At 44.0% G+C, this 25891-nt stretch overlaps 1 protein-coding gene across 1 annotated transcript in view; it reads right to left on the reverse strand.

Annotated features, from left to right (window-relative positions):
- LOC118571267 overlaps positions 1 to 25891 on the reverse strand; it is a 90436-nt gene that overhangs the window by 28351 nt on the left and 36194 nt on the right. The window contains exon 5 of the mRNA XM_036170225.1: positions 22949 to 23200. Within this exon, the coding sequence (XP_036026118.1) occupies positions 22949 to 23200 (252 nt within the window). The remainder of the gene's footprint in view (positions 1 to 22948; positions 23201 to 25891) is intronic.

The raw sequence follows: 25891 nt of genomic DNA on the forward strand, positions 1-25891 counted from the left end.
AGGAAGAGTCAGGTGTCAGCTGGTAGAGGAAAAAGATGGCCATCTGCTCCAGGCACTGGCCACATGCTGAACATTACACCAAGGCAGCCATCTGCACTAACAGCACACATCCAAGTACAGGCCAATGTCAGCCTTGCTCTAATTCTGAATGAGCCAAGACCCAAGGCAGGTGACTGGCGGCCCAGAACCTTTTCTGTGAGCTCTGCAATGCTGGGTCAGGGCATTTTGGGGCAGAAGAGCGGGAGGCAGAAAGAAGGAAGGACGTGCTGAGAGTCTCCTGAGTGCCTATATCCAACGTAGAAAGCATTCATTCTTCAAATCACAATGCTGACATCCAGTTATACCAGCACCATTTGTTGCAGATGCTTTCTTTTTGCCATTGTGTATTTCTGGCTTCCTTATCAAAAATCAGGTGTCCACAGGTGTGTGGATTAATGCTGTGAGATGATCTCTATGCTGTGAATGTGTTGCTCTGATTGGTTGATGAATAAAACACTGATTGGCCAGTAGCCAGGCAGGAAGTATAGGTGGGACAAAGAGAGAGGAGAATTCTGGGAACAGGAAGGTTGAGTGAGGAGACGCCAGCCTGCCATCCAGTGAGCAGCATGTAAAGGCAACAGGTAAAGTCACAGAACATGTGGCAACATATAGATGAACAGAAATGGGCTGAGTTTAAGTGTAAGAGCTATACAGTAGTAAGCCTGAGCTAATGGCCAGGCAGTTTAATTAGTGATATAAGCCTCTGTGTGTTTACTTGGGGGATGCTAGTGGGAGAGATTTGTCCCGACTGGACTGCCGGCATGCCAGGACACAGGAAAACTTCAGCTACAGATTTATGTCTGGGTCTTCAATTCAATTCCATTGACCAACCTGTGTGTTTGCTCAACTAAGTTCATAGAGCTTTATTCATAATAGCCAGAAACTGGAAACAACCTAGATGTCTCTCAACTAAAGAACAGATAAAGAAAATGTGGTACATTTACACAGTGGAGTACTACTCAGCTGTTAAAAACAATAGCATCATGAAATTTGCAGGCAAATGGAACGGAACTAGAAAAAAAATCATCCTGAGTGAGGTAGTACAGACCCAGAAAGACAAATATGGTATGTACATACTTATAAGTGGGTATTAGCTGTTAAGTAAAGGATAACCATGCTATAATCCACAGACCCAGAGAGGCTAAGTAACAAGGAGGGCTCAAGACGGGAGAGGCACAGGATGGGAAAAAGAACAGATTATATGGGTGAACTGGGGTCAGGTGGGAATGGGAACAGAAGGAAACCAGGCAGGGGTTGGGGAAATTGAGGGAGAGAGTACTGGAAAATATGACTGGAATTGGGGGGGGGGGTACTTGGGGAGTGATGCAGTGGAAATTCCCTAAAATCTATGAGAGGGACCCTAGTGAAGTCTCCTAATAATGGGGATACAAAGTCCGAACTAGCCATCTTCTATAACCAGGCAAGGTTCCCAGCAGTGGGACTGGGACATGAAACCAGCCACAAAACTTTCAACCTACAATCTGTCCTGCCTGCAGGATGTGCTGGGGTAATGGTGGCACAGAACTTGTGGAAGTGGCCAACCAATGTGTAGTCCAACTTGAGGCCAGGAACCAGAGGCTGGATAGCCCAGAGACCCAGGATAAAACTAAACACAACTGGCAAAAAAAGTCAATGAAATGATTCCTGATATTCTGCTATACTCATAAAAGAGTGCCTAATCCAATTGGCAAGAGAGAGGAATCATGCAGAAACTGATGGAAACAGGTGCAGAGACCCACAGCCAAACATTAGACAGAGCCAGCAGAATCCCACAGCAGAAGGGAAGGAAGGATTGTAGGAGCCAGAGGGGTGGAGGACACCATGAGAACACAGTCTGCATAATCAACTAAGCAGAACTCAATTGAGCAGCCTGGAGCAGCAGTCAGGGATCCTGTATGGGTCTGCACAGGCCCTCTGCATGTATGTTACAGCCGTGTAGCATAGTGTTCTTGGGGGACTCCTCCTAACAGTGGGCATGGGAGTGGAGGTGTCTCTGACTCTTTTGCCTGCACCTAGGATCCTTTTCCTCCTACTGGGTTGCCTCGTCCAGTCTTGACAGAGGGTCTGTGCCTAGTCTAGTGTAACTTGTTATGCCATGTTCGGTTGATATCCCTGGAGGCCTGCTCTTGTTTCTGAAGGGAGATGGAGGAGGAGTGGATCTGGGGGAGAGGGAGGAATTGAGGGAGGACTAGGGATGGGGGAGGACTGGGGGTGGAGGAGGGCTGGAGGTGGAGGAGGACTGGGGTGAGGGAGGACTGGGGGTGAGGGAGGACTGGGGGTGAGGGAGGACTGGGAGTGGAGGAGGGCTGGGGGGTGAGGACTGGGGGTGGGGGAGGACTGGGGTGAGGGAGGACTGGGGATGAGGGAGGACTGAGGGGGGAGGACTGGGGTGGGGGAGGACTGGGGGTGAGGGAGGACTGGGGATGGGGGAGGACTGAGGGAGGGAGGATTGGGGTGGGGAGGACTGGGGATGGGGGAGGACTGAGGGAGGGAGGATTGGGGTGGGGGAGGACTGGGGGTGAGGGAGGACTGAAGATGGGGGAGGATTGGGGTGAGGGAGGACTGGGGATGGGGGAGGATTGGGGTGAGGGAGGACTAGGGGTGAGGGAGGACTGGGGTGAGGGAGGACTGGGGGGGAGGACTGGGGTGGGGGAGGACTGGGGTGGGGGAGGACTGGGGGTGAGGGAGGACTGGGGTGAGGGAGGACTGGGGTGGGGGAGGACTGGGGGTGAGGGAGGACTGGGGTGAGGGAGGACTGGGGTGAGGGAGGACTGGGGTAGGGGAGGACTGGGGGAAGGGAGGACTGGGGGGAGGGAGGACTGGAGGGAGGACTGGGGGTGGAGGAGGACTGGGGGTGAGGGAGGACTGGGGATGGGGAGGACTGGGAGTGGGGGAGGACTGTAGTTGGGATGTAATGAGAAAAGAATAAAATAACAAAAATTAAAAATAGAATTCTTAAGGAAGTGGGAAATCAATTTAAATTGGGCAAAAGGTATAAAATGTGTATTGATGAAGACCTCAGAGGAGGAAAATTGGCAGAAAGCATAATAGGAAAGGAATGGATGTGGGAAATGAGACAATCTTTCCTGACAGATTTGACAGTTGCTTTAGACTTCACAATACGCCTGCACGGAAGTTAATCCCGCTCTCACTTCATCGTCAGAACAAAGAACAGCCAGGCTGGTGGTCTTTGTTCAGAGATCAATGGAGCCAGCAGACTCAGCAGCCTTCCAAGATCCCTCCCAGTGTGGAATTCTGCTCTCTCTCATGCGAAGTCTCTGATGGCCACTCTCCTCCATAGGGACAAGGATTTCCATAAGGCTATAGTTCTTGGCATACAGGACTCAGGGCCTCAACAACCAGGCTTATCTTAGACTAAAGACATCAGAGGCAGGCAGAGGCCAACCAGACAGACTACAAGGATGTAACTTGAGCTCTACACAACATGATAACCACAAAAAAAGTTTTCTAGAAGGAAGTGACACAATTAAATGTTCCCTTTACGAGATTTCCCCAACATCCTTGTAGAAAATGGATAGAACAGACTCCAAGAAAAACTAGAAACCAAGTCTTGAGGCTTTGAATCACTATGGGGATACTCACGATGGGGACAAAGGGATAAGGTCCCTTCAATACTGTTTCAATATGATGAACAGGGCAGAGGAAAGCCTATGAGTAGTCTAGGTCTCTGTCTTGGGTACATTCACCAAGATAGAAAATACATTGTGGACAGGAAAGAAATTGGGGCCAAAACATGGGTTCTGGTTAACATGAATTGGTATGCATGAGAGACATTAAGACAGAGAATCCGGAAAGGGAGTCAGAAAAGCATCAAATGAGAGATCCGAGCCAAAAGTACAGAATGCAGATTGACGGTGAAATGGGGGTGGCAGACAAGACCAGAGGAGCAGACACAGCAGGAGAAGAGAGTCTAGGACACATGCTCTGGATATCTGGACATGAAGGAACCCAAGAAGAAGGGGTCAGTGAAGGATAATACGGGGCAGAACAGAGAAATGAGACCAAATCCAAAGCTGAGGAGCTTTAAGGAAGAAATCTCCCAAGAGCTGACATACCCAGAGGGTCTGAAAAGAAAAGATTGCTCAGTAGTTAAGAGCACACGCCACTCTTGCCAAAGAGCTGGGTTCAATTCCCAACACCCATACGAGGCAGCTTGGAAACCACCTGTAGCTTTTGCTTTAGAGAATCCAATGTCTCTGGTTTCCCCGGGCACCTGTCCTCAGGCACCTATACTCAGGCACGGATCCACCCACATACACATAATTTAAAAAATAAAAATAATTGATTAGGGTTAGCTCAGTGGTAGAACGCTTGCCTAGCAAGCTCAAGGCCCTGGGTTCAATCCTCAGCTAAAAAAAAAAAAAAAAAAAAAAAAAGACAAAGATAATTGATTTTAAGAAAAGAAATACCTGTCAGAGAGTGGAGAAGGCATGGATGGAAAGTTATCTTTGGGGATTGGCAATTAGGAGTTCACTGATGACCTCCTGTGCTCACATCCTGTGTAACAGCTGCCATCCTCTATAAGGGAGGTACCAAATGCAGAGGTGGGAATGAGCAAGAGGTAGAGAAATAAAGAGGGTCTCTTCTCTGTGACAGAACTGGGCTAGAGAGAAAGGGCAGAGAACTCTATCTAGAGGGAACTCTAGGTTTCATGTGGGCTCAGTGTTCATTTGTTGTAGTTATAGACTGAGCACTTATTTTCTTGGTTTATAAGCTGGAGAACTTGGGGCGACTATGGTGGTGAAGGGAGGAGGGCAGGAGAGAAGAACAATTTAGAAAAGTAAAATCCCTGGTGTGAGCAAAGAGACGGGACCACTGCTGGGAAGAGTGGGCATGGGCCAGAGGAGGGAGAAGAGGGAGGGGGTGATGGGAGGCATGCACACTACCGAATCACAGTGAGTCATAAGTGTTGAATCATAACTATTTATGTAACTGTCTTCTCTTCTCTCTGTGCCAAAAGGACCAGGGATCCTACATTTGCATCTTTCCAAATATCTACAGCCCTTAGCACAACGGCATGCGCATAGGAGGTGTTCAATAAATATTGCACTAATTAAGATGGATGGTCATAAAATTATAGCAATAAGTAGGTGCCGATGCTCTTCTATGATTTTTATATTGTGTAGTTCTTTGAACTCTTACAAAAACACAATGAGGTTTGTATGATTATCCTCCCTACCTTTATTTAGATAGCCTGAGAAAATAAACGTTAAAACAAAATAAGTAACTCGAATTTTCTTCTGGTTCACTATTTGCTGATCTGAGATGGGAAGTGGTGGTTGTTTCTCATTCATTGGAGCAACTGACTCTTTCAAGATATGGTTGTGCTTTAAAAAAAAACAAACCTTCAGATACTGGATGGAGTGGGAAGAAATCTGTCACATTATTTCCTGTCTTCCTATGTTACTCCCTGGGCAATGTTTGTTCCCTCACAAGTAACACTGTAAAATAATGGTCCGTGCACAAATCTAAATGGTAACTTCAGTCTCACGCCCAATCTTTGCTAATCTACTGTTAAATATGGGAAGGCTCCAAACTATAATACATTGCAGGGTACCTAACACTGTGATCATGACCCTTCTAAAATTAGTCTAGGAACAGCATCGAAAACATTTGCCTTAGCAGCCCTCCCTATAGTGAAAACAGTGTGGATGGGTAGTGTAAAAACCACTTAAATGGGGCTGGAGAGATGGCTCAGTAGTTAAGAGCACTGACTGCTCTTCCATAGGACTGGGGTTCAATTCCCAGCCCCCACATGGCAGCTCACAACTGTCTGTAACTCCTGTTCCAGGAGATCCAACACCCTCATTCAGACATACATGCAGGCAAAGCATCAATGCAAATGAAATAAAAGTAAATATTAAAAAAAAAAAAAAAAAGCCGGGTGGTGGTGGCGCACGCCTTTAATCCCAGCACTCGGGAGGTAGAACCAGGCAGATCTCTGTGAGTTCAAGGCCAGCCTGGTCTACAGAGTGAGATCCAGGATAAGCACCAAAGCTACACAGAGAAACCCTGTCTTGGAAAATAAAAAAAATAAATAAAATTAAAAAACCCACTTAGACATAACCTTTAAAATTTTGTGATTGCACTGTGGTCAAATGTGCCTATGTATGGGGGGAGGGCAGAGGTGGCTGTCAGGTGTCTTTCTCCGTCACCTTCCACCTATTTTTTTTTTAAACAAGGACACTCACTTCACTAAACCTGGAGCTAACTACTTCAGCTAGGCTGAACTGGCCTGCAAGCCCCTGAGATTCACCTGCCCCCATCATCCACACTGCTCCCAGCACTGGGCTTCCAGATAGGAGCCATCATACACAGCTTTTATATGGAAGCTGAGAATCCAAATTAAGGTCCTCATGTTTAAACAACATGAACTGTAGCCACTGAGCATTTTCCCAGCCCCATGAATGCATTTTTAATAAGAAAGGGATGTCTTAACACTTGAGAAAATAACAATAATAGTAATAATGATGCTAACACAAGAAGCCCTGATTTGAGACTAAGTGGGAATGATTAGCCTATATCCCCTAGCACTTGACCACTTAGAACGCCTTTGCAGACTATCATTCAAAGACCTCATGATCCTCTAGCAAAATAGTAAAACTACCCTCCATCAGAGCTGTCCTCTAACAGGGAAGGGAGGAGGTAGGAAAACATCAGTTACAATATCAGTAAACTTGAGAGCAGGGGAAATTAAGGTGAGCGCTCCAACTGCCAAGAAGACAAACATCTGAGGTAAGTGGGTGCTAATAAACTGCAGAGAAGTCTGTTGAACCAACATAATCGATTAATTCAACAACAGTAAACAAGAAAGATCATAATCAAAGTTCAGTGGTTGTTACAGAGTTTGTAAATTAAAGAGTTGGGAAACAACATTAGTTTAAAGGCAGATTTCAACCAAGATTTAAATCACCAAGCCAAGCCATTGCATCCAGTAATTACTAACCAGCCTTTGTATATCACACACAGGGCAACAAGGACCCAAATTCAAACCAGACATTTTATTAGTCTGACGTTACTCACCATCTTGTACAGTGACTATATCTACTCAGCTGGGATTGGCTGTGACAACTAAGCCAGGTGCTGTGTGATGATGGACAAGCAGTGTGGGGTGGCACAGGGAGACCCTCACAGAGGAACTGGCATCTGAACCAGATGTGGTTCCATCAAGTAGAACACAACCCTGCAGGGGTAAGCAAGTTTGCTCAAGCAAAGGATGTTACTAAGACTGCAGAGAGACCTAGACAGGATGCTTAGGGACCACAAAGTTAATCAGAAGGCAAGGACAGACCAGGAGAATCTGGAAGTCGGTGTTTATGAAGTACAGACTTGGGGACAATTGTGGAGGGCTTGGCGTGTGTAGGGAGAGGGACTGCATTTACTTTATTGTGCTAACTGACAATGAAATGTACCATTAGTAAGAGTGATGGCTAACTTTGACCCTCAACTTAACGGGTCTAGAATTAACTTAAAGACATGCCTCTGAGTAGGTCTGTGAAGGCACTTCCAGGAAGGGTCAACATCATGGGAGAATTTGGGTCTAGATTGGGTGGTACCTTCTGGTGGTGACCCAGGTATCAAGAAGACCAAAGCAGAATCATGCTGCTTGCCTATGGGGCATTCACTTCTTGCTGATGGGTAATCCCCCTGCTGTTGTGGCTGGTTCCTGTTGCTGCCATCCTTCACTGATGTCAGAACCCAGCTTCTCGGGTTCCGGTGTAGACTGAAGGCCAGATCCTCTAGGATTCTCCCATGCCTTCAGCTCTAGGCTGAGGCTGATGAAAACCAGCTTCATGGACTGGTTCTCAGCCTCTCCAGCATGTAGATAGGCATTGTAGGACTACACAGCCTCAGTCAGTTTGTAAGTCATGCTAGGAAATCCCTTTATAGCACAAATACATTCTATTTGTTCTGTTCTTCTGGAGAACCCTGATGGATACAGTGGTGTGTGTGTGTGTGTGTGTGTGTGTGTGTGTGTGTGTGTGCGCGCGCGCGCATGAAATTATTACCACTATCTACTTCATCTAGTTCTGGAATGTCTTTATCATCTCAAAACACACTGAAGAGTCACTTATCATTCTCCCCTCCTCAAGCCCCTGGGAACTATAATTTTGCTTTCTTTCCCTATATTCTTGCCAGTCCTGGAAATTGTATATAAGCAGAATCATATACTGCGTGACCTTTCATGGCTAGCTTCTTTCACTTAGAAAAACAGTTTTGAGGTTCACCCATACTACAACACAGCAGTATTTGTTCCATACTTTGTTTTGTCTCTTGAGACAAGCTCTTACTGTAAAGCTCAGGCTGGCCTTGAATTCACAGAAATCCCCCTGCATCAGCCTCCCAGTGTCAAGATTACAGTCATATGCCACCACACCCAATACCAACCCTTTTTTGATCGAGCAATATTACATTGTATAGACATGTAACGTTTTGTTATTCAGTTGACAAGCCTTGTGCTGGGTCCACCCTTAGCTGTTGTGAATAGTGATGCTATTTATAGCCATTTCTTGCAAGCTTTTGAGTGTTTTCTCTGAATTTCTTGGAGGGGTTTATACTCAGAAGTAGAATGGCTAGGCCATTTGGTAATTGTGTTGCCAACTTACTGAAGAACTTTACATCCCAGTGATTGTTTCTAAACCAAGAAAGAACAGATTCAGATAAATAGTTCAGACTACAATAACAAGTGGGAACCATTTGGGTCCAGTGAGAGGATAGACTGGGGAATGAGAGAAAGCAGAGAAAGCGGACAGGAGGCTACTGCCCCCTGGGGTAACAGTGCAAGGCTTTGAACTACTGCAAGGGCAATAGCCACAGGGCAAACGAAGAGACGGTAGGATTTGAAGGACCCCTCTGGGGCCGAGTGAGCAAGAACTGATGAGCAATTCGGTGTGTTCAGGGGTGAAGAGAACCCATTGTTCACAGCCCTCTTTCCCTTGAGTTACGTAGTCACAAGTCACCTCCTCAACTAAATGCGGAACTTCAAAGAGAGTCATGCCTTAGTCACTCACAGCCCCTACTCATTAGCCAAGAACCTGCCCAGAAAATGAGCCAAGAGCAATTTCGGTGTCTGGTTGGATAATGGCCATTATTCATACGGGATAGATAAGGACTGAAAGTGGAGGATTAAAGATGACTCTGCTCCCTGTTTCAGAACAGGAGAGATGGTGATGTCGGAAGAGCAGACAACACAGAAATAGACAGACTATACAGCAAAGCAGCCAAGAGAGAGCAAGAGATCCAGAACAGCGCCTTAAGAGAAAAGTGGAGACAAAAGACAGTATTTTTATACATACCAGTGGTGGCTTTACTCATTAAAATCTCTCATTTAGATGCATAACATCATGAATCAACTCAAAAATGCTACAAGGCAACAACAAATCTCTTATAACTACAGAACATGACAGCGAAATATCTGGTGTGTGTAATGACTTAATTTACATTATCCCCATGGCCAAGATCCAGGTAGGCCCAGGCTCATCTCATATACTGATAGGAAGGCAACCTGAAGGCATCTGCTTTGCTAAGACAGTCTCTACTAGGGAGGAAGGCTTTTATAAGAAAGTTTGGGGAGGACCAGGTAGATGGAAGGTACTGTAAGTAAGGAATGGGAGGGGACAGAGTCCATGGGCCCACCTCCAAGGACTCTGATTTGAGACTATACATGAATATCTGCTTGGGGTCAGTAGACTGAATGTAAGACAGGTGTAGCAGATTGTACCACTACTCCAGACTACTCACAATTCCCAGTTCTACATCTGGTGGCCATGTGGCTTCACTGTCAGTTACAATACTGTCCATCTTTAGTTCATGCTGGGCTCATCCCTGTGATGTGGCTTTGGCTGATAGAATATTAGCAAATCTGTTAGCAGAACAAGCTTGACATTTGCATGAACAGCCTGACCTCTTCTCTTGCCCCTCTGTCACTGTCCTGAGAGCATTCAAGAACATGCTTGCTGGAGGATGAGATGGTGGAGCTGGGCTGAATCATCCCCATTGTTCTAGCCATAGTTGGTCTGAATCAGCTGACACCAGCCAACTTGAAAGTTGAGCCCCATAGCTGTCTGAGTTGAGATTACTTGAGTGGATGTTTTGTGTTATATTTCACTGAGATTTGGGGTTGGATATGTCGGTCTGTTTCCTGTCACTGTAATAAAACTCATGAGTTCAATAATGTCAAGAAAGGACAGCTACATTTTAGCTCATGAGTTTAGAGGTCTCCAGCCATGGTTGCCTGACCTCATCACTTTGGTCCTGTGGTAAGACTGACCATCAAGTGGAAGTGTGCGGTACAGAAATGCTGCTCACATCATGGTGGCTAGGGAGCAAAAGAAAGAAGGGGCCCAGAAACCCAATACACCATTCAACAACAGACCTCTGACAACTCCCTCCTACAACTGAAAACCAAGCTTTCAACATATGGGGTTTGGGAGATATTTAATATCCAAACTGTAATATTTGGTAGGCAGCTTTTCTGTGGCAGCAGTTAACTTGACAGGGTCTTTCACCACAGTCCTTTGTTCAACCCAACCCATGAAAATTTCAGCGGCACAGACCCTTTGTGAGATCACAGCTTTGCCAATATGAGGAAGCTGTCTCCCTGCTATGGGCATAAGAGATGCTTTTAATGTACTACTAATAAACAGTCTTCAATGAGAAACCACTTCTTACATGCTGGAAATTAAAATTAAATCTTTTCCACTGGAAATTGAATCACCTCTTAGACACTGGGAATTAAATCATTTCTTATACACTGAAAATTAAATCACTTTTTACTTTTTTTTTTTTTTTTTTTGCCAGAGTTGAGGACTGAACCCAGGGCCTTGTGCTTGCTAGGCAAGTGCTCTACCACTGAGCTAAATCCCCAACCCCTAAATAACTTTTTATATACTGGAAATTAAATCACCTCTTATATACTGGGAATTAAATCACCTCTTATATACTGAAAATTAAGTCACTTTTTATACACTGGAAATTGAATTCCTTCTTATACACTGGAAATTAAATCACCTTTATTATATACTGGAAATTAAATCACCTCTTATACACTGGGAATTAAATCACCTCTTCTACACTGGGAATTAAATTCCTTCCAATACACTGGAAATTAAATAAACTCTTATACACTGGAAATTAAATCACTTTTTATATACTGGAAATTAAATCACTTTTTATATACTGGAAATTAAATCACCTCTTATACACTAAAAATTAAATCACTTCTTATACACTGGAAATTAAATCACCTCTTTATTATTATTATTATTATATTTGTGTTTTAATTTTACACATCAGGCATGGGTTCCCCTGTCCTCCCCCTTCCGCCCCCACACCCACCTCCCCCCCATCCCCTCCCCTCCATTCCCATCTCCTCCAGGGTCAAGACTCCCATGGGGATTCATTTAAAATTGGTGGATTCAGTATAGGCAGGTCCAGTCCCCTCCTTCCAGGCTGAGCAAAGTGTCCCTGTGTAAGCCCAAGGTTCCAAACAGCCAGCTCATGCACTAAGGACAGGTCCCAGTCCCACAGCCTGGATGCCTCCCAAGCAGTTCAAGCTACACTTATCCAGAGGGCCTGATCCAGCTGGGGGCTCCACAGCCTTTGAGTTCATAATTCATGTGCTTCCATTCGTTTGGCTATTTGTCCCTGTGCTTTTTCCAATCTTGGTCTCAACAATTCATGCTCTTACAGTCCCTCCTCTTTCTCGACAATTAGACACCTGGAGCTCCACCTGGGGCCTAGCCAAGGATCTCTGCATCCACTTCTATCAGTTATTGGATGAGAGTTCCAGCATGACTGTTAGGGTGTATGGCCATCTGATCACCAGGCTAGGTCAGATAAGGCTTTCTCTCGACCATTGCCAGTAGTCTACAGAGGATGTATCATTGTGGATTTCAGGGGACCTCTCCAGCACTCTGCCTATTCCTGTTCTCATGTGGTCTTCATTTATCATGGTCTGTTATTCCTTGTTCTCCCTTTCTGTTCTTGATCCAGCTTGGATCTCCTGCTCCCCTAAGCTTTCTTTCCCTCAAACCTTGCCCTTCATTACTCCCACTGTCGTCCAGGTTGTTCATGTAGATCTCATCCATTTCTCTGTCATTGGGTGATACCTGTGTCTTTCCTAGGGTCCCATTTTCTAGGTAGGCTCCCTGGAGTTGTGTAGCAGTCTAGTATCCTCCTCTGAGTGAGTACATACCGTGTTTGTCCTTCTGGGTCTGGGTTACCTCACTCAGGATGACTTTTTTCTAGATCCATCCATTTGCCTGCAAACCTCATGATGTCATTGTTTTTCTCTGCTGAGTAGTACTCCATTGTGTATATGTACCATATTTTCTTTATCCATTCTTCAGTTGAAGGGCAGCTAGGTTGTTTCCAGGTTCTGGCTATTACAAACAATGCTGATATGAACACAGCTGAGCAAATGCCCTTGTGGTATGATTGAGCATTCCTTGGGTATATGCCCAAGGGTGCTACAGCTGGGTCTTGGAGGAGATTGATTCCCAATTTTCTAAGGAAGCACCATTAAATCACCTCTTATTCACTAAAAATTAAATCACTTCTTATACACTGGAAATTAAATCACTTCTTATACACTAGAAGTTAGGTCACCTCTCATACACTGGAACTTACACATATCAGAAGTTACACATAATAGAGAACCTCTTATACACTGGAAACTAAATCACTTCTTATACTGGAACTTCCACATATTAGAGAACTAATTACTCCTGGAGCCCCAGCATATCTCAGAAGGAGGTGCTATGCTATAGGTCCTATCTTACTTAGATCAGTGTTTAAATCACAAGCTGTAACTCATCAGTAGTCAGTGACATCACATTACTACACCCTGACTAGCCCGATTTTCAAACATGATGGAGTAAGTAGATTGAAAACTATCAGAGGATCCGACAAATAAGGATTATCACTTCCTGAAATATCTTTTCTAGTGTAAGTAAACAGGGGAGAGAACAGGAAGAGGAGTAGCAGTGGAATACAATACAAAAAGTTCCTTTTAATTTAGTTGTTGACCTAAAAAAAAAAAATAGAATTCCAGAAGGCAAGAGAATTACCCAGCGTTAAAACATTAACCAGAGTCAGCCCACAAGCTCAGCCCAGGGGACAGAAGGAAGGAACGAGTCACAGGGGAATATGTCATCAGTGGTTGGCCTAACTACCAGGACAACAGCATTTGCTGTGGTCTATGACCTCAAAAGCACACCTGACTATCTTCTCTTCTTTAGGCCTTATGACACCATTGTACAGGTGGAGAGAGAGGACACAAGGAGTCAAGTCCTCTAGACAAAAGTAACATGATGGTCATCAGATTTGAGGACAGCAGCCAGCTCTTTGGTCTTCTATTCCACATTTTCATGAAATTCCCATAAGCTCCAAGACATCTTTGAGCTCTCTCTCAACCTACTGCCATACCCTCAGTCTCTTCCCCTATCCTCAAGTGCCTTCGTTAGGGTTTCAATTGCTGTGAAGAGACACCATGTCCATGGCAACTTCTATAAAGGAAAACATTTAGTTGAGGCCAGCTTACAGTTCCAGAGGTTTAGTCCATTATCTTCATGACAGCAAACATGGCGGTAATCAGGCAGACATGGTGTTGGAGAAGGAACTCAGAGTTCTACACCTTGATCCTCAGGCAACAGGAAGTGACTGTCTCATTGGGTACAGCTTGAGCATGGAGACCTCAAAGCCCACCCCCACCGTGACACACTTCCTCCAAGGCCACAACCTACTCCAACAAAGCCACACCTCCTAATAGTGCCACTCCCTGGGGGGCCATTTTCTTTCAAACCACCACATCAGGTTAAATTAATCCCTGCTTTATTGTCTACCTACAAGTATTCTTTGCCTTTATTGAACTAACCAGATCTTATTTATGTAATTATTTATTTCTTATCTCTTCTGCTGGTCTGTTCCCCAAGAAGTCAAGTGTTGGGGTCACTCCAGGATGCCCAGCACCAAAAAACAGTGATGAATAAAAGAGTCACAGAATCTGGAATAAGAAACTGAACTAACAGCCTCATTACACAATGATGACCCTGAATTACTATTTTTTCTTGTCTGATAAAGATAAGAACTATAGTTTCCACGTACCCTCCAAGCTAGGGGCAAAGTAATCAGAGGGTGTTTTCCAACCTTTCAAATGAGAAAACTATAAACTGAATGGGAATCCAGACATTCATCAGTTCCTGGACATCAGGAAACCACACACACACACACACACACACACACACACACACACACACACACACATCATCATCATCATCATCATCATCATCATCATAAATAAATAAATAAATAAATAAATAAATAAATAAATAAATAAACCTCAGAGATCCTGACGACTCTGTGATTGGTCTGGACTGGCAACATCACTTGCCAAACTGGTGTCCACAGTCCCACTAATTGAATTCCTATAAACCAGATCTCAAGTCCTAGCCTAGGGTCTGGTGAGATGGCTCAGCATTTAAGGGTGCTCTGCAGCCAAGCCTGATGGTCTGAGTTCTATCCTTGGGTGTCACACAATGGGAAGAAAGAAATGAGTACAACTTATCCTCTTACCTCTTACATCCACCCAAGTGACGTGGCACACACATACATGCACACACAAAAATAAATAAAACGTCATTTTTAAAACTTCTTAAGGCCCCATCCTACTTCATCAAACAAGTTGTTAAGCACACACACCCTTCTTCTCATGCAGAATTCTCACAGAGAATTTTTGTGTGTTCCCATGGTTATCCTCTAACTGCTTCGTGTTACTCACCGAATGTGACAGATCTCAGTCTGCCCGCTGTTCTGGATGTTGGTGGTGCTGGCTTTCTGCTCATTCTCTCTTGAGGAACTGCCACAAAGAGAAAATTTCAAGACCATGCCCCTTCCTTGTGGCAGCTTGTATCCAGGCAACAATGGGAGAGCCACAACGCCTTGCTATGAGACATCCTGGAGCATGGTCAGAGTTCCAGATCTCCCTTACCCATTTCTCAAAATTTACCTCTACCTGGGCATCCTCCTTTACCCTCCTACACACACACACACACACACACACACACACACACACACACACACACACTGCTGCCAAGGACTACTTCAGTAAATGTTCATGCACATAGATCAGTGACTCAGACTCCGTTTCCCGGGAACTGGAGCTGACGACTAAGATCACTCTTGAGTCAGTGTCGCAGTTGTTGGCATTTTGTTTCCCTGTCTAAACAATGTCTACAGGAGAGTCAGAGTATGCATCTCGTGAATCAGCAACTTCCTGGTAACAGGGTACAAGCAGACCTTCCACTTATATCTGTTGGGTGAAGCAAATGTCCTTTCTGGAATGCTGTTTTAGGAACCCAGAGGCAATGCTTAGATAAAGATAACTCTGCCCGAGCTCTTTAAAATCACTCTGATCTTTCATTATACCTGCCTCCTGTGTGGTTACCCTACACGCTTTGGCATAATATTTTTTTAATCTATGTCTTGTATTAATTAGGTCCACATCTTGAGACCAGAAGCGCAGGCATCACTTGAGAAAAACCTAGAAACACAGGCTGTACCACCAACTCCCCCAGGCCAGCCGAAGGAGGATCTGCAGTTCAACAAAATCTCCAGTTCATTGTGTCCGTGATAAAGTTTGAGAATTACTCATTCAAACCACAGAGCTTCAGGTTTGTTTTAAAGGCCCCAGTCATTTTAGTGATGAATCAATGTCCAAATGCATTTATATGAGCCATAAGCTGATACAGGGTGTCTCAAGAGGCTGCACCCACAGCCCCCATTTCCTACAGCGTGGTTGGAGGTGTGATGGATGAGTTGTTTCTGGTTGTGATGCATAGCACTGCAGCACAAAAGAGCTCCTGTCTTTAAGGCACTGGAGGGTACTCATGGCATCCATACACTCTTGTACCTCAGACCATTGTTCCCAAGGGTTACCAAAGCTGCCTCTAACTCCGACCCTGTTATCAACAGTGAACCACACTTTGAGTGGTGAGAGTTCAGGTGATGGACAGCGTGAATGGATAACTCTCGTGGAGCATCTTAATGTTCAATTCTGAAATATATCATCTGAAGGCAGTCTGTATTCAAAATTTTCAGTTTCTTATCGTAATTATTATCACCTTGCCGGCCTAAGGCACCTGACTGGTCTAATAAAAAGCTGAATGGCCAATAGTGAGGGAGGAGGTATAGGTGGGACTTCCAGGCAGAGAGAGTAAGTAGGAAGTGGAATTTACGCTCAAGAGAAGGAAGAAAAACAAAGAGACACCAGGAAGACGCCAGGGGGCCAGCCAGACACAGAGGAAGCAGGAAAGTTGGACATACAGAATGACAGAAAGGTAAAAAGCCCTGAGGCAAAACGTAGATGAATAGAAGAAACAGGTTAAATTAAAAGAGCTAGTTGAACAAGCCTAAACTAACACCGAGCATTCATATTAAAATAAGTCTCCATGTCTTTATTTGGGAGCTGGTTGGCAGCCCAAAGAAAATTCCAACTACAGGGGGGTGAGCAGGACGGGGAGGAAAAGGAGGAGGACGAAAGAAGAAAACCAGAGAAGTAGGAAGAGGAAGGAGGAGAGAATGGAGGAAGGAGGAGAGAATGGAGGAAGGAGGAGAGAATGGAGGAAAGAGGAGAGAATGGAGGAAGGAGGAAGAGAATGGAGGAAGGAGAAAGAGAATGGAGGAAGGAGGAGAGAGGACAGAATGAGTGTGAGAAAGTCAAGGCTCTGGAACCGAGGGAAGGTACACAGAGGCTGGGAAGAAGAGCGGTACATTGGACTAAGCAGAAAAATGAGAGCTTGAGCTGAGATGATGCCAGCAGGGATGGAGAAGACGGTCTTGATTAGAGATACCGTTTAGGTGGCTGTAATATATGTCTACCTACCTAGCTACAGAAGCTGAAAGCCAGCAGATTAAGTTTACAGACACCAAGTCTGGGGCTTGGGAATCAGAATGGTTCAACAGACTCGATGCCTGTGTCCTGCCAAATCTCACCTGCTCAAATCCTATTCCCCACGGGATGTATTTGGAGACAGTGTCTTTAGAGGCATCTAGTTCTCTGAGGCAGACCTCTCCTGAAAAGGATTATTACCCTTATAAGAAGTCAGAGCACTAGACTGAGGAGATGGTCCAGTGGTTAAGAGCACTTGCTGCCCTTGCAGAGGACCAGGGTTCAATTCCCACCACCCACATGGTAGCTACTGCAGTTTCAGGTCCAGGAGTTCTAACACCCTCTTCTGGCCCCTGCAGGCATCTGACAAACACGTGGTGCACAGATACACATGCAGGCAAACACACATTAAATAATAAGTGAATGAATAAATACAATTTTTAATGTCAGAGCACTAACCATGAGATGATTGTGTAAATACCAAGAAAAGCCTCTCCACAGAGACTAATTCTTCCAGTGCCCTGATCTTGAGCTTCCTACCTTACATTTTTTTAAGATAATAAATAATTATTTGTGATGTAAGCCACCCAATCTATGGTATTTCTGCTATCGCAGTCCAAACTAAAACAAATGGACTATGCCACCATTAAATGGAATGAGAAATTCAACTTTAAGGGCTACCAAAAGAAAGTTCCATTTAGGGTATATAACTTTAAAATATCTAAGAACAAATTGAAAAGTCCAGTAAATAGCTATAACTAAACATCCTCATTTGTCAGATAAATCAGGGATGGATTGCTAGATGAGGGCATGCACCTGGAACTGAGTGTAAAGGAAGGGAGTGGATAAATATCAGTGAGCTGCATGGGAGTGACCAAAAATCAAACCTGGCCACCAAAATTCAGGGATAAAACACATACAGAGTATCTGAGATAGGAAATTCCTTAAACTCTCTCAATTTCATCATTTTCTATTGAATAAATATGTATCTCTAATATAGTCTTACCAATATTTTAATGATATATTTTATAATATTATAAATCTACAGGTTAAGGATCCTTGATCTAAAGAGCTTGAAATGTTCCAAATTCTAGCACCTTTTGAGTGCCAACATTATGTGTCAAGTAGCAAATTCCACATATGACCTTCAAGTAATAGGTCATGGTTAAATCACAAGAATACTAAAAATACTGTATAAAATTACCTCATGCTATGTGTATAACACATCAAAAATTTAAATGAACTCAGTATTCAGCTTTGGGTTCCACAGTCAAGATGTATTATTATGTATATGAAAACATTTCAAAATTATTTTTAAAATTCTAAAATTTGAAACATTTTGTGGCCCAACAATTTTTAAAAAGCAATACTTAACCTGTACTGGTATTTCTAATAATAAATTCATTACTTTAAGAATGAACTATGTTAGCGTATGCATGTGACTCCTCACTCTGAAATCGTATTCCCTTAGTTAGGGCTTCTATCTCTGTGATGAAACACCATGAGAGAAAAAAAAAAGCTTGGGGAATAAAGGATTTATTTTACTTCCTCTTTCATATCATAGTTCATCATCAAAGGCAGTCAGGGCAGGAACTCAAACAGGGCAAGATCCTGGAGACAGGAGCTGATGCAGAGGCCATGGAGGGGTGCTGCTTACTGGCTTGCTCCTCATGGCTTATTCAGCCTACTTTCTTCTAGAGCCCAGGACCATCAGCCCAGGATGGCACCACCCACAATAGACTGTGCCCTCCCACACCCAGCACTAATTAAGAAAATGCCCTACAGGCTTGCCTACAGCCCAATCTTATGAATGCATTTTCTCAATTGAGGTTTCCTCCTCTGAGATGACTCTACCTTGTGTCAAGCTCACATAAAACTAGCCAGCACACTTCCAGTTTAACATTTATCACACTAAATTAGAATACTTGCTTATCTGTTTTCTCCACTAAGCATTGATCTCCTTGAGAGAGTTATGATGTCTTTCTTAATTTCCTATCCAAAGATCATATCGCAGTACACAGAAGAGAGAACTTTGTACACATTGGATGGATGGATGGATGGATGGATGGATGGATGGATGGATGGATGGATAGATGGATGGATGGGTGGATGGATGGATGAAGAATGAATAGAGAAAGCCAGCACTAGAGACTGTGTTTCAACTTAATCTGCTGTGATTTATTTACTGACAAAAACATTATTTGCCATGAGAAAGGAGCAGTATGCTCAAGGTTTCACAGTTTGTTCACTACACACATTGGCAAGTTGGGCTAAGTCTAATGAACATGTGTACAGGTGAGTTACACATGAAGAGAAAGATAATAGAGTAAATGACCTATTGTACAGGTGAGTTACACACGAAGAGAGAGATGATAGATGGTACAAGAATAAGAAGAACCTGGAAAGGGAAGCCCCCATCCCTCACGGTGGAGCTATAGACAGCTGATTGCTCCTGGAGAAGGAAAAGTCGGTTTTCTTTGAGCTCCAGGAGATGCCTCCATACCCAGGAATATACTGTCAGCACAAATTAGACTCCATGGGTTATTTTAAAAAGTGGGGAGGGGGAACATGAAGTTGAGAGGCTGAGGTAGATCTGAGAGGAGTTGGGGAGTAAATATGATCAAAATACATTGTATGACATTCTCAAAGAATAAAAATGTTACATATTTTAAGAAGTGGAAAAAATGAACGGAACGGAGGGCTCAAGAGCTTCATTCATTGAGTGTTTTAATTCCCCTAGAACTGTAGAATGATGGTATTCATAAAATGTGAAAAATGATTTTAAATGTGATTATGGAGGTTCATAGACACATGAAAATTCCAATAATCAGTAAATAATTGTCTAGTTACATAAATGCAGACCTCATCAGCTCTTCTGTATCAGTAATGAAGTTTATGGAGTGAAAAAATTAGATTCATTAAAGGACATCTAACAAGTTCTGGAATTTCCAAGACATTCTAGTATGGCTACACTGACTCCTCTCCTCCCAGAATTTTCTTCTAGTTATAAACAGAGAGGGGGGAAAAAAAGCTACAAATAAATTAAATGTATTTTAAAATAAATAAACAGGGAAGCAAAACTTCCACACAGATATTTCACACTGAAATCAATAAATTGCTGTAAGAAAATAAATGTAATAGGCCTACAACATAAGCATAATCTTGAAATTTATAGAAGTTACTCCAACATCTATAATTTGCTAAAAGTTGATATCACATGCTTGTACAGTACCTCTTTAATGGTCAGTGTACTCTCTGCAAAGTTACAAATAGCAGCAACAGTAATAATGATAAGAACATAGTAACCAATGGTTACCATCTGGGTGGAACTCCACCTCAACCCCTGGCACCCTGGCATCCCTATACCCAAAGAGTCTGGAATGTTTGGAAGGAGTCTGGTAGAAGATCCACCTCAACTCCCCTCCCCTATCTCTTTCCCCAAACCTTCCGCTTCAAAGCCCGCCAAACACAGCTGGTCCCCCAGAAAGGCTCAAGACCACTCCGACAGGGTATATAAGCTGCATCCCCCGAAAACAGACACGTGATTTTACCTCTCGAGTCCCCGGCTCCTCTCTCGGGGTGAGGGGTGGGAGAATGCTTTACCCAGTAAACTGGGGTCTGAGGCTTATCGGGATGTAAAAAACTTATCAGTTACATGGAGAAGTTCAATATCATTGTTGAGGAAAGCCCTGAAATGAAGAGAATTATGGGCATTTATTTTGTTTTTTGAAAACCAGTAAGTTAAAGAACAGAAACCTCCTTCCACACCCTGCTCTACGGAAAGGAAGAAAGGCCAAGTGGCAGGGATGTGAAACGTTCAACTGGCACCCCCATTTCACACCCCTCTGCAGAGAAATGCCATAACCTTCCTTACAGGCCACAGCAGGCACGCGGTTTCTTCAAATATTATTGGACGAGAGCAAGCATGGTCATTTTTTCTTCACAGTAAGCTCAAACCCCTGGGCTGGAGAGATGGCTCAGCAGTTAAGAGAAATGGCTGCTCTTCCAGAGGACCGGAGTTCAATTCTCAGCATCCATACTGTGGCCAACAACTGCCTTCTAACTCTATTTCTGGGGGATCTTATACCCCTTCTAGCCTCCACAGGCACCTGCCAGCACACAGCACGTATACACGCCTTAGTTACACACACACACACACACACACACACACACACACACACACTAATTAATTTTTAAAAAAATCAAACTCCTAGAAATTTTTTTTAGCTTACTACACAGATTTCTCTACAGCCAAAGTGACAGGAAAACAGAAAGAAAGCTAAATCCATGCAAGTGATCCCTAACGCTCTTTAGATTTCAACTGAGCAATTTCATCAGACTTTGGGAAAATGGTCTTACAGTATGTGTGGAAGGTGAGCAATCAAAACCCCAGGAGAGGCAGTCTGTAGAACAAAGATAGCTGAGGATCATCCTGAACTGGGCACACAGTCCCTGGGGTGGGACCTAGGGATCCTCAGTTTTAACAAGTTCAGTGATGATTCTTAGCATCTGGTGATTGCCGTTGATCACCTGGAGCTTCTGCAACATCAGCATCTTGTCTCTAGGTGGCAGCATCTATGAACAGTTGCTTGCCAAGGACTCCCATCATGCAAAGATTTATTTCCTGAACAGGGGCTTAACATTGTATTTGGGTAGTTAAACCTTATCTCTAAGTGCTGTGGCTATGGAAGAAAATGCAAAAGCATTGATTTTTACATCAATTAAACCTCCACCCCAGACTTCCGAAATAAGGACAGTGAGCATGCCATCCTTGCACAGGACGAGCTGTCTGCAGCTGACTTCAAATGTGACAGGTCATAATTTTTTTTTGCCTTTGTTGTTTTATGACTTCCAAAGATCACATAGATCAGTGGTCAGCAAACAGTTTCTGAAAAGGGACCAGACAGTATATTTTTTAGGCATTATGGAATATAAAATCTGTTACAATTACTTGATTCTACATTGCTATGCAAAAATCACTATAGATTATGCATAAATAAAAGTATGGCTGTATACAATAAGACATGATGTAAGAAACTAAAATTCAAACTTTATATAATTTTATGAGTCATAAAATATTATTATTATTTTTTTGCCAATCACTTAAAATGTAAAAAGAAAAACCTACTTATTCTTCTATTTTTGAGATTATAATATAATCACATTTCACCTTTCCCATTCCTCCTTCCAAACCCTCTCATATACCTCTCCATGCTCTTTCAAACTCATGGCTTCTTTTTTCATTAATTGTTGTCACATGCAAATATGTATATGTGTATACATATATATGAATATATTATATATATGTTACAAAGTATAACCCTGCTGAGTCTGTATAATGTTACTTTTATGTATGTTTTCAAGACTGACCATTTGGTATTGGATAACCAATTGGTGTGCTCTTCCCTGGGGAAGGCTATTTCTCCTGCTCTAGGCATCCTTAGTTGCCTAGAGTTCTTTGTATAGGGCTGTGGCCTCATGGTCTTCTTCCCATCAACTTTAGCATGTCAACCGTCCTTCTTCACCTCATGTTTAGACAGCCATGTTGGTGGGACTTTATAGGCATAAAAACAAACAAAAAGTTGTTCCTAATTATTTGGCCATTCAAAAGCAAGAAGCTGGATGGCCAGATTTCACCACCGGACAGTGGTTTTCAAGACCCCAGACATTGATCAATGTGGTGGGGCAAAGTGAATTGGCTCTAAGTTACTCAAAAAGAAATCAAGCCACAAAACTTGCATACTCTTCTTAGACTCCTGATTTGAAGTTGACTCCTGGAAAGGATTTTACCAAATGGAACAACACTTCAGCCCCACATCCCCAAGCACAACCTCCCTTCTAGTCCAGCTAAATGATTAAACACAGGCAACGCGAAGATATTGTACAAGTCCAGAGCATCACACATGTAGAAGTATAGGAGCGGTCTGTTCAGCAGAGAAATGCATAAAAGAACCTTAGCTATGCGAAGACCTGAACCTCCAAAGAGGCCAACACTCCTACCTGATGTGTCTTGACTCAGGGTTTCCTGGCTGCTGCTGCTGTAAGAAGGCACTGGGGTGATGGACAGCGAGGCTGGACAAGACAAGGGTGTGGCCAGGTCAGCTTTGCGAGCAAAGGATTGGTGGTACACAGGGATGCCTGCGTCTTTGGAGAGGAAGAGGGGCAGATCTGATGGAAGGGTGGGTCTGCCTTGTACATAGGGATTTTTCCAGTGGGTGAGTCCAATTGCCACGGGCCCAGCAACATCATAACCTGTTGAAATAAACAGAGTAGGTCAGTAACCACAATCAAACCTTATACCCTGTTGTTTTTAGTATTTCTCAAAAGTCTTAAGCTGTGAGTCAACTCAAACACCGTTTGAAATGATGCGTGTTCACAATAAGCAGGCATTGTCACAATTGATGAACTGTGTTCATCTTATCACATTAATACATACTGTGTGTTACATGCCCAGTTTTTGCCTTCTAGCTACCCTAATGAAGCACATAAGATTTGTAGACATGAAGGATTTTTGGGGTGTGTGTGGTGTGCCACAGTTGTCCACAGAGACCCAATGATCATGTCCAATTCCAAGCAGCTGGAGTTACAGGCCGTTGTGAGCCACTCAACATGTCCTCAGGAAGAGCAGCAAACACTCTTAACTGCTGAGTCATATCTCCAGCCCCTGTGGTCATAAATTTTTAAAAAGCAATTGAAAGCTAACCATATACTAGACATTTCACATAGCCAATCTCTAACCCATGCACCAACTGTAAAGGGCACTATTAATTACTTCAGCTTTGTGGGTGATGAAAAGAGCGATCAGCTTCCCTACATCAAGCCAGCCCACAAGTGCCAAAGGTAGAAAGCAAGCCCAGAGGTGCCTGGATCCAAAACTGTAACTGCCCACAACACAAAGAGGACAAAAGAAACATCAGAAGTAGAATGGAAATCTCCCCTCGGGAGTTCTGGGGAGAGCCCTCCATGTTGGGGAAGTGAGGCCATGGAGAAGGAGGCGGGAACACAGCCTTAGAAACAAAGCTGGCAGCTAGAAGCCAGTGGGAGAAATCGGTTGTGTGGAAATACTTTTTTCATTCTACATGTCTTAGTCAGGGTTTCTATCGCTGCAATGAAACACCATGACCAAAAAGCAGGTTGGGGGGGGGGGTATTAGGCTTACACTTCAGCATTGCTGTTCATCCCTGAAGGAAGTCAGGACAGGAACTCAAACATGGCAGGAACCTGGAGGCAGGAGCTGATGCAGATGCCATGGAGGGAGCTGCTTACTGGCTTGTTTCTTCTGACTTGCTCAGCCCACCTTGTTGTAGAACCCAGGACCAGCAGTCCAGGAATGGCACCACCCACCATGGGCTGGGCCCTCCCCCACTGATCACTAATTGAGAAAATGCCTCCCAGCTGACTCTCAAGAAGGCATTTCCTCAACTGAGGCTCCTTCCTCTGATGACTGTATAACTTGTGTCAAGTTGATGCACAAAACCCCCCAGTATACCAACCTTCTTGGTAATTTGAAATAAAATCTGAAGTGAATAAAATCTACATCTAAAACACTCTCACCATAAAGCTGGTTTTTGACTTCTCATTTCAAAAACACTCTTGATCTTCTCATGAATATTAAACAAGGCTGCACCATATCCCCACGTGGCAGCTGTCGGCCAAAGCAGTGAGAGTTCCACCCCCTGGAAGTGGAGTAGACTGATATCAGTCTGCCACAGTCCCCACACTCCCTAGCACCTCACCCCAGCTTTCGGCACTCATCTGCTGGGCATGTCTGGCCTCTGCAGATGTTTGCATATGAAACTTAGGTACAGACCATGGGAGTGTAATGTGTATGCAGACTGAAGAAAGCACAAGGTGGGTTAATCTAAGACATGCCAAGATACAAAGGCTGGACTTTTGGGAGGCACAGCAAGGAACTTAAAGGTCTGTAAAGTGGGAACTGTTTTGATTATATTAATGTTAGTGAAGACATCAGAACCATCACTTCCTCTTCATCACCTCTTCCAGGAAGCTACTGGCTTCTCTCACTGTATTAGCCTGGTAAAGTGATGCCTAGTCAAAGGTACCAGTGTGCAGGGACCAGAAGTGTGTAGGAAGAAAGTCCTGGTGTGGAAAGGACAGACTGAGAGACCCAGCAAGACAAAAAAGGCTAGGAAGGGACGCTGCAGGGACTGGATGTGTATTCATTCCATCCTACACCACGCTAGACACCACTCCGACACAGACTCACATCACTGTCCCTACCCACACTTCACAGACAAGCCTGATTCCTCCACTGTGAGCTGAGGCTCCCTTGAAACAGAGGGAGCTTTAGTTATCTTCAAAATTCCTTTCCACTCTTTCTTCGGCTTTTTTTCTCACTTCCCTCCTACAAGTCCCTAGCCACTGGGTTCAGGGCTGACACTCTCTGTTCACGTAATTCCCAACACGGGGCAGCAAGGAGACCATGTGAAAGACTGGAACAAAGGCCATGGGAAGACCACTAAAGGACCAAATTAAAGCACGGGCATCTGAAAAAGCAGCGCAGAGACACGGCCACAGGACACGAGGAAAAGGAGCCTGCAGCCACCCGCTAACTCTGTCTGTGGCGGCTTAAATGAAAATGTCCCCTTGGGCTCAGATATTTGAATATCTGTTCCCCGATTGGTGACTATTTGGGGAGGCGGTGGAACTTTCGGAAGGTGGAGCCTTGCTGGAGGAAGTGCGTCACTGGGGGGCGGGCTTTGAGAGCTTACAGTCTTTCTCCAGTTCCAGTTCATTTTTGCTGCTAAGTGCTTGCGGTTGAGGAGGCAAGCTCTTGGTGTTCTGCTCTTTCCACCAAGCCCCTCTGCCATGATGGACCCTTATCTCTTTAGAAAAGCAGTTTTCAACCTGTGGGTCATGACCTCTTCAGGGGTCCCATATCAGATATCCTACATGTCAAATATTTTCACATTATGATTCATG

The sequence above is a fragment of the Onychomys torridus genome, chromosome 20 (assembly GCF_903995425.1).
Source record: "Onychomys torridus chromosome 20, mOncTor1.1, whole genome shotgun sequence".
Classification (NCBI taxonomy): domain Eukaryota; kingdom Metazoa; phylum Chordata; class Mammalia; order Rodentia; family Cricetidae; genus Onychomys; species Onychomys torridus.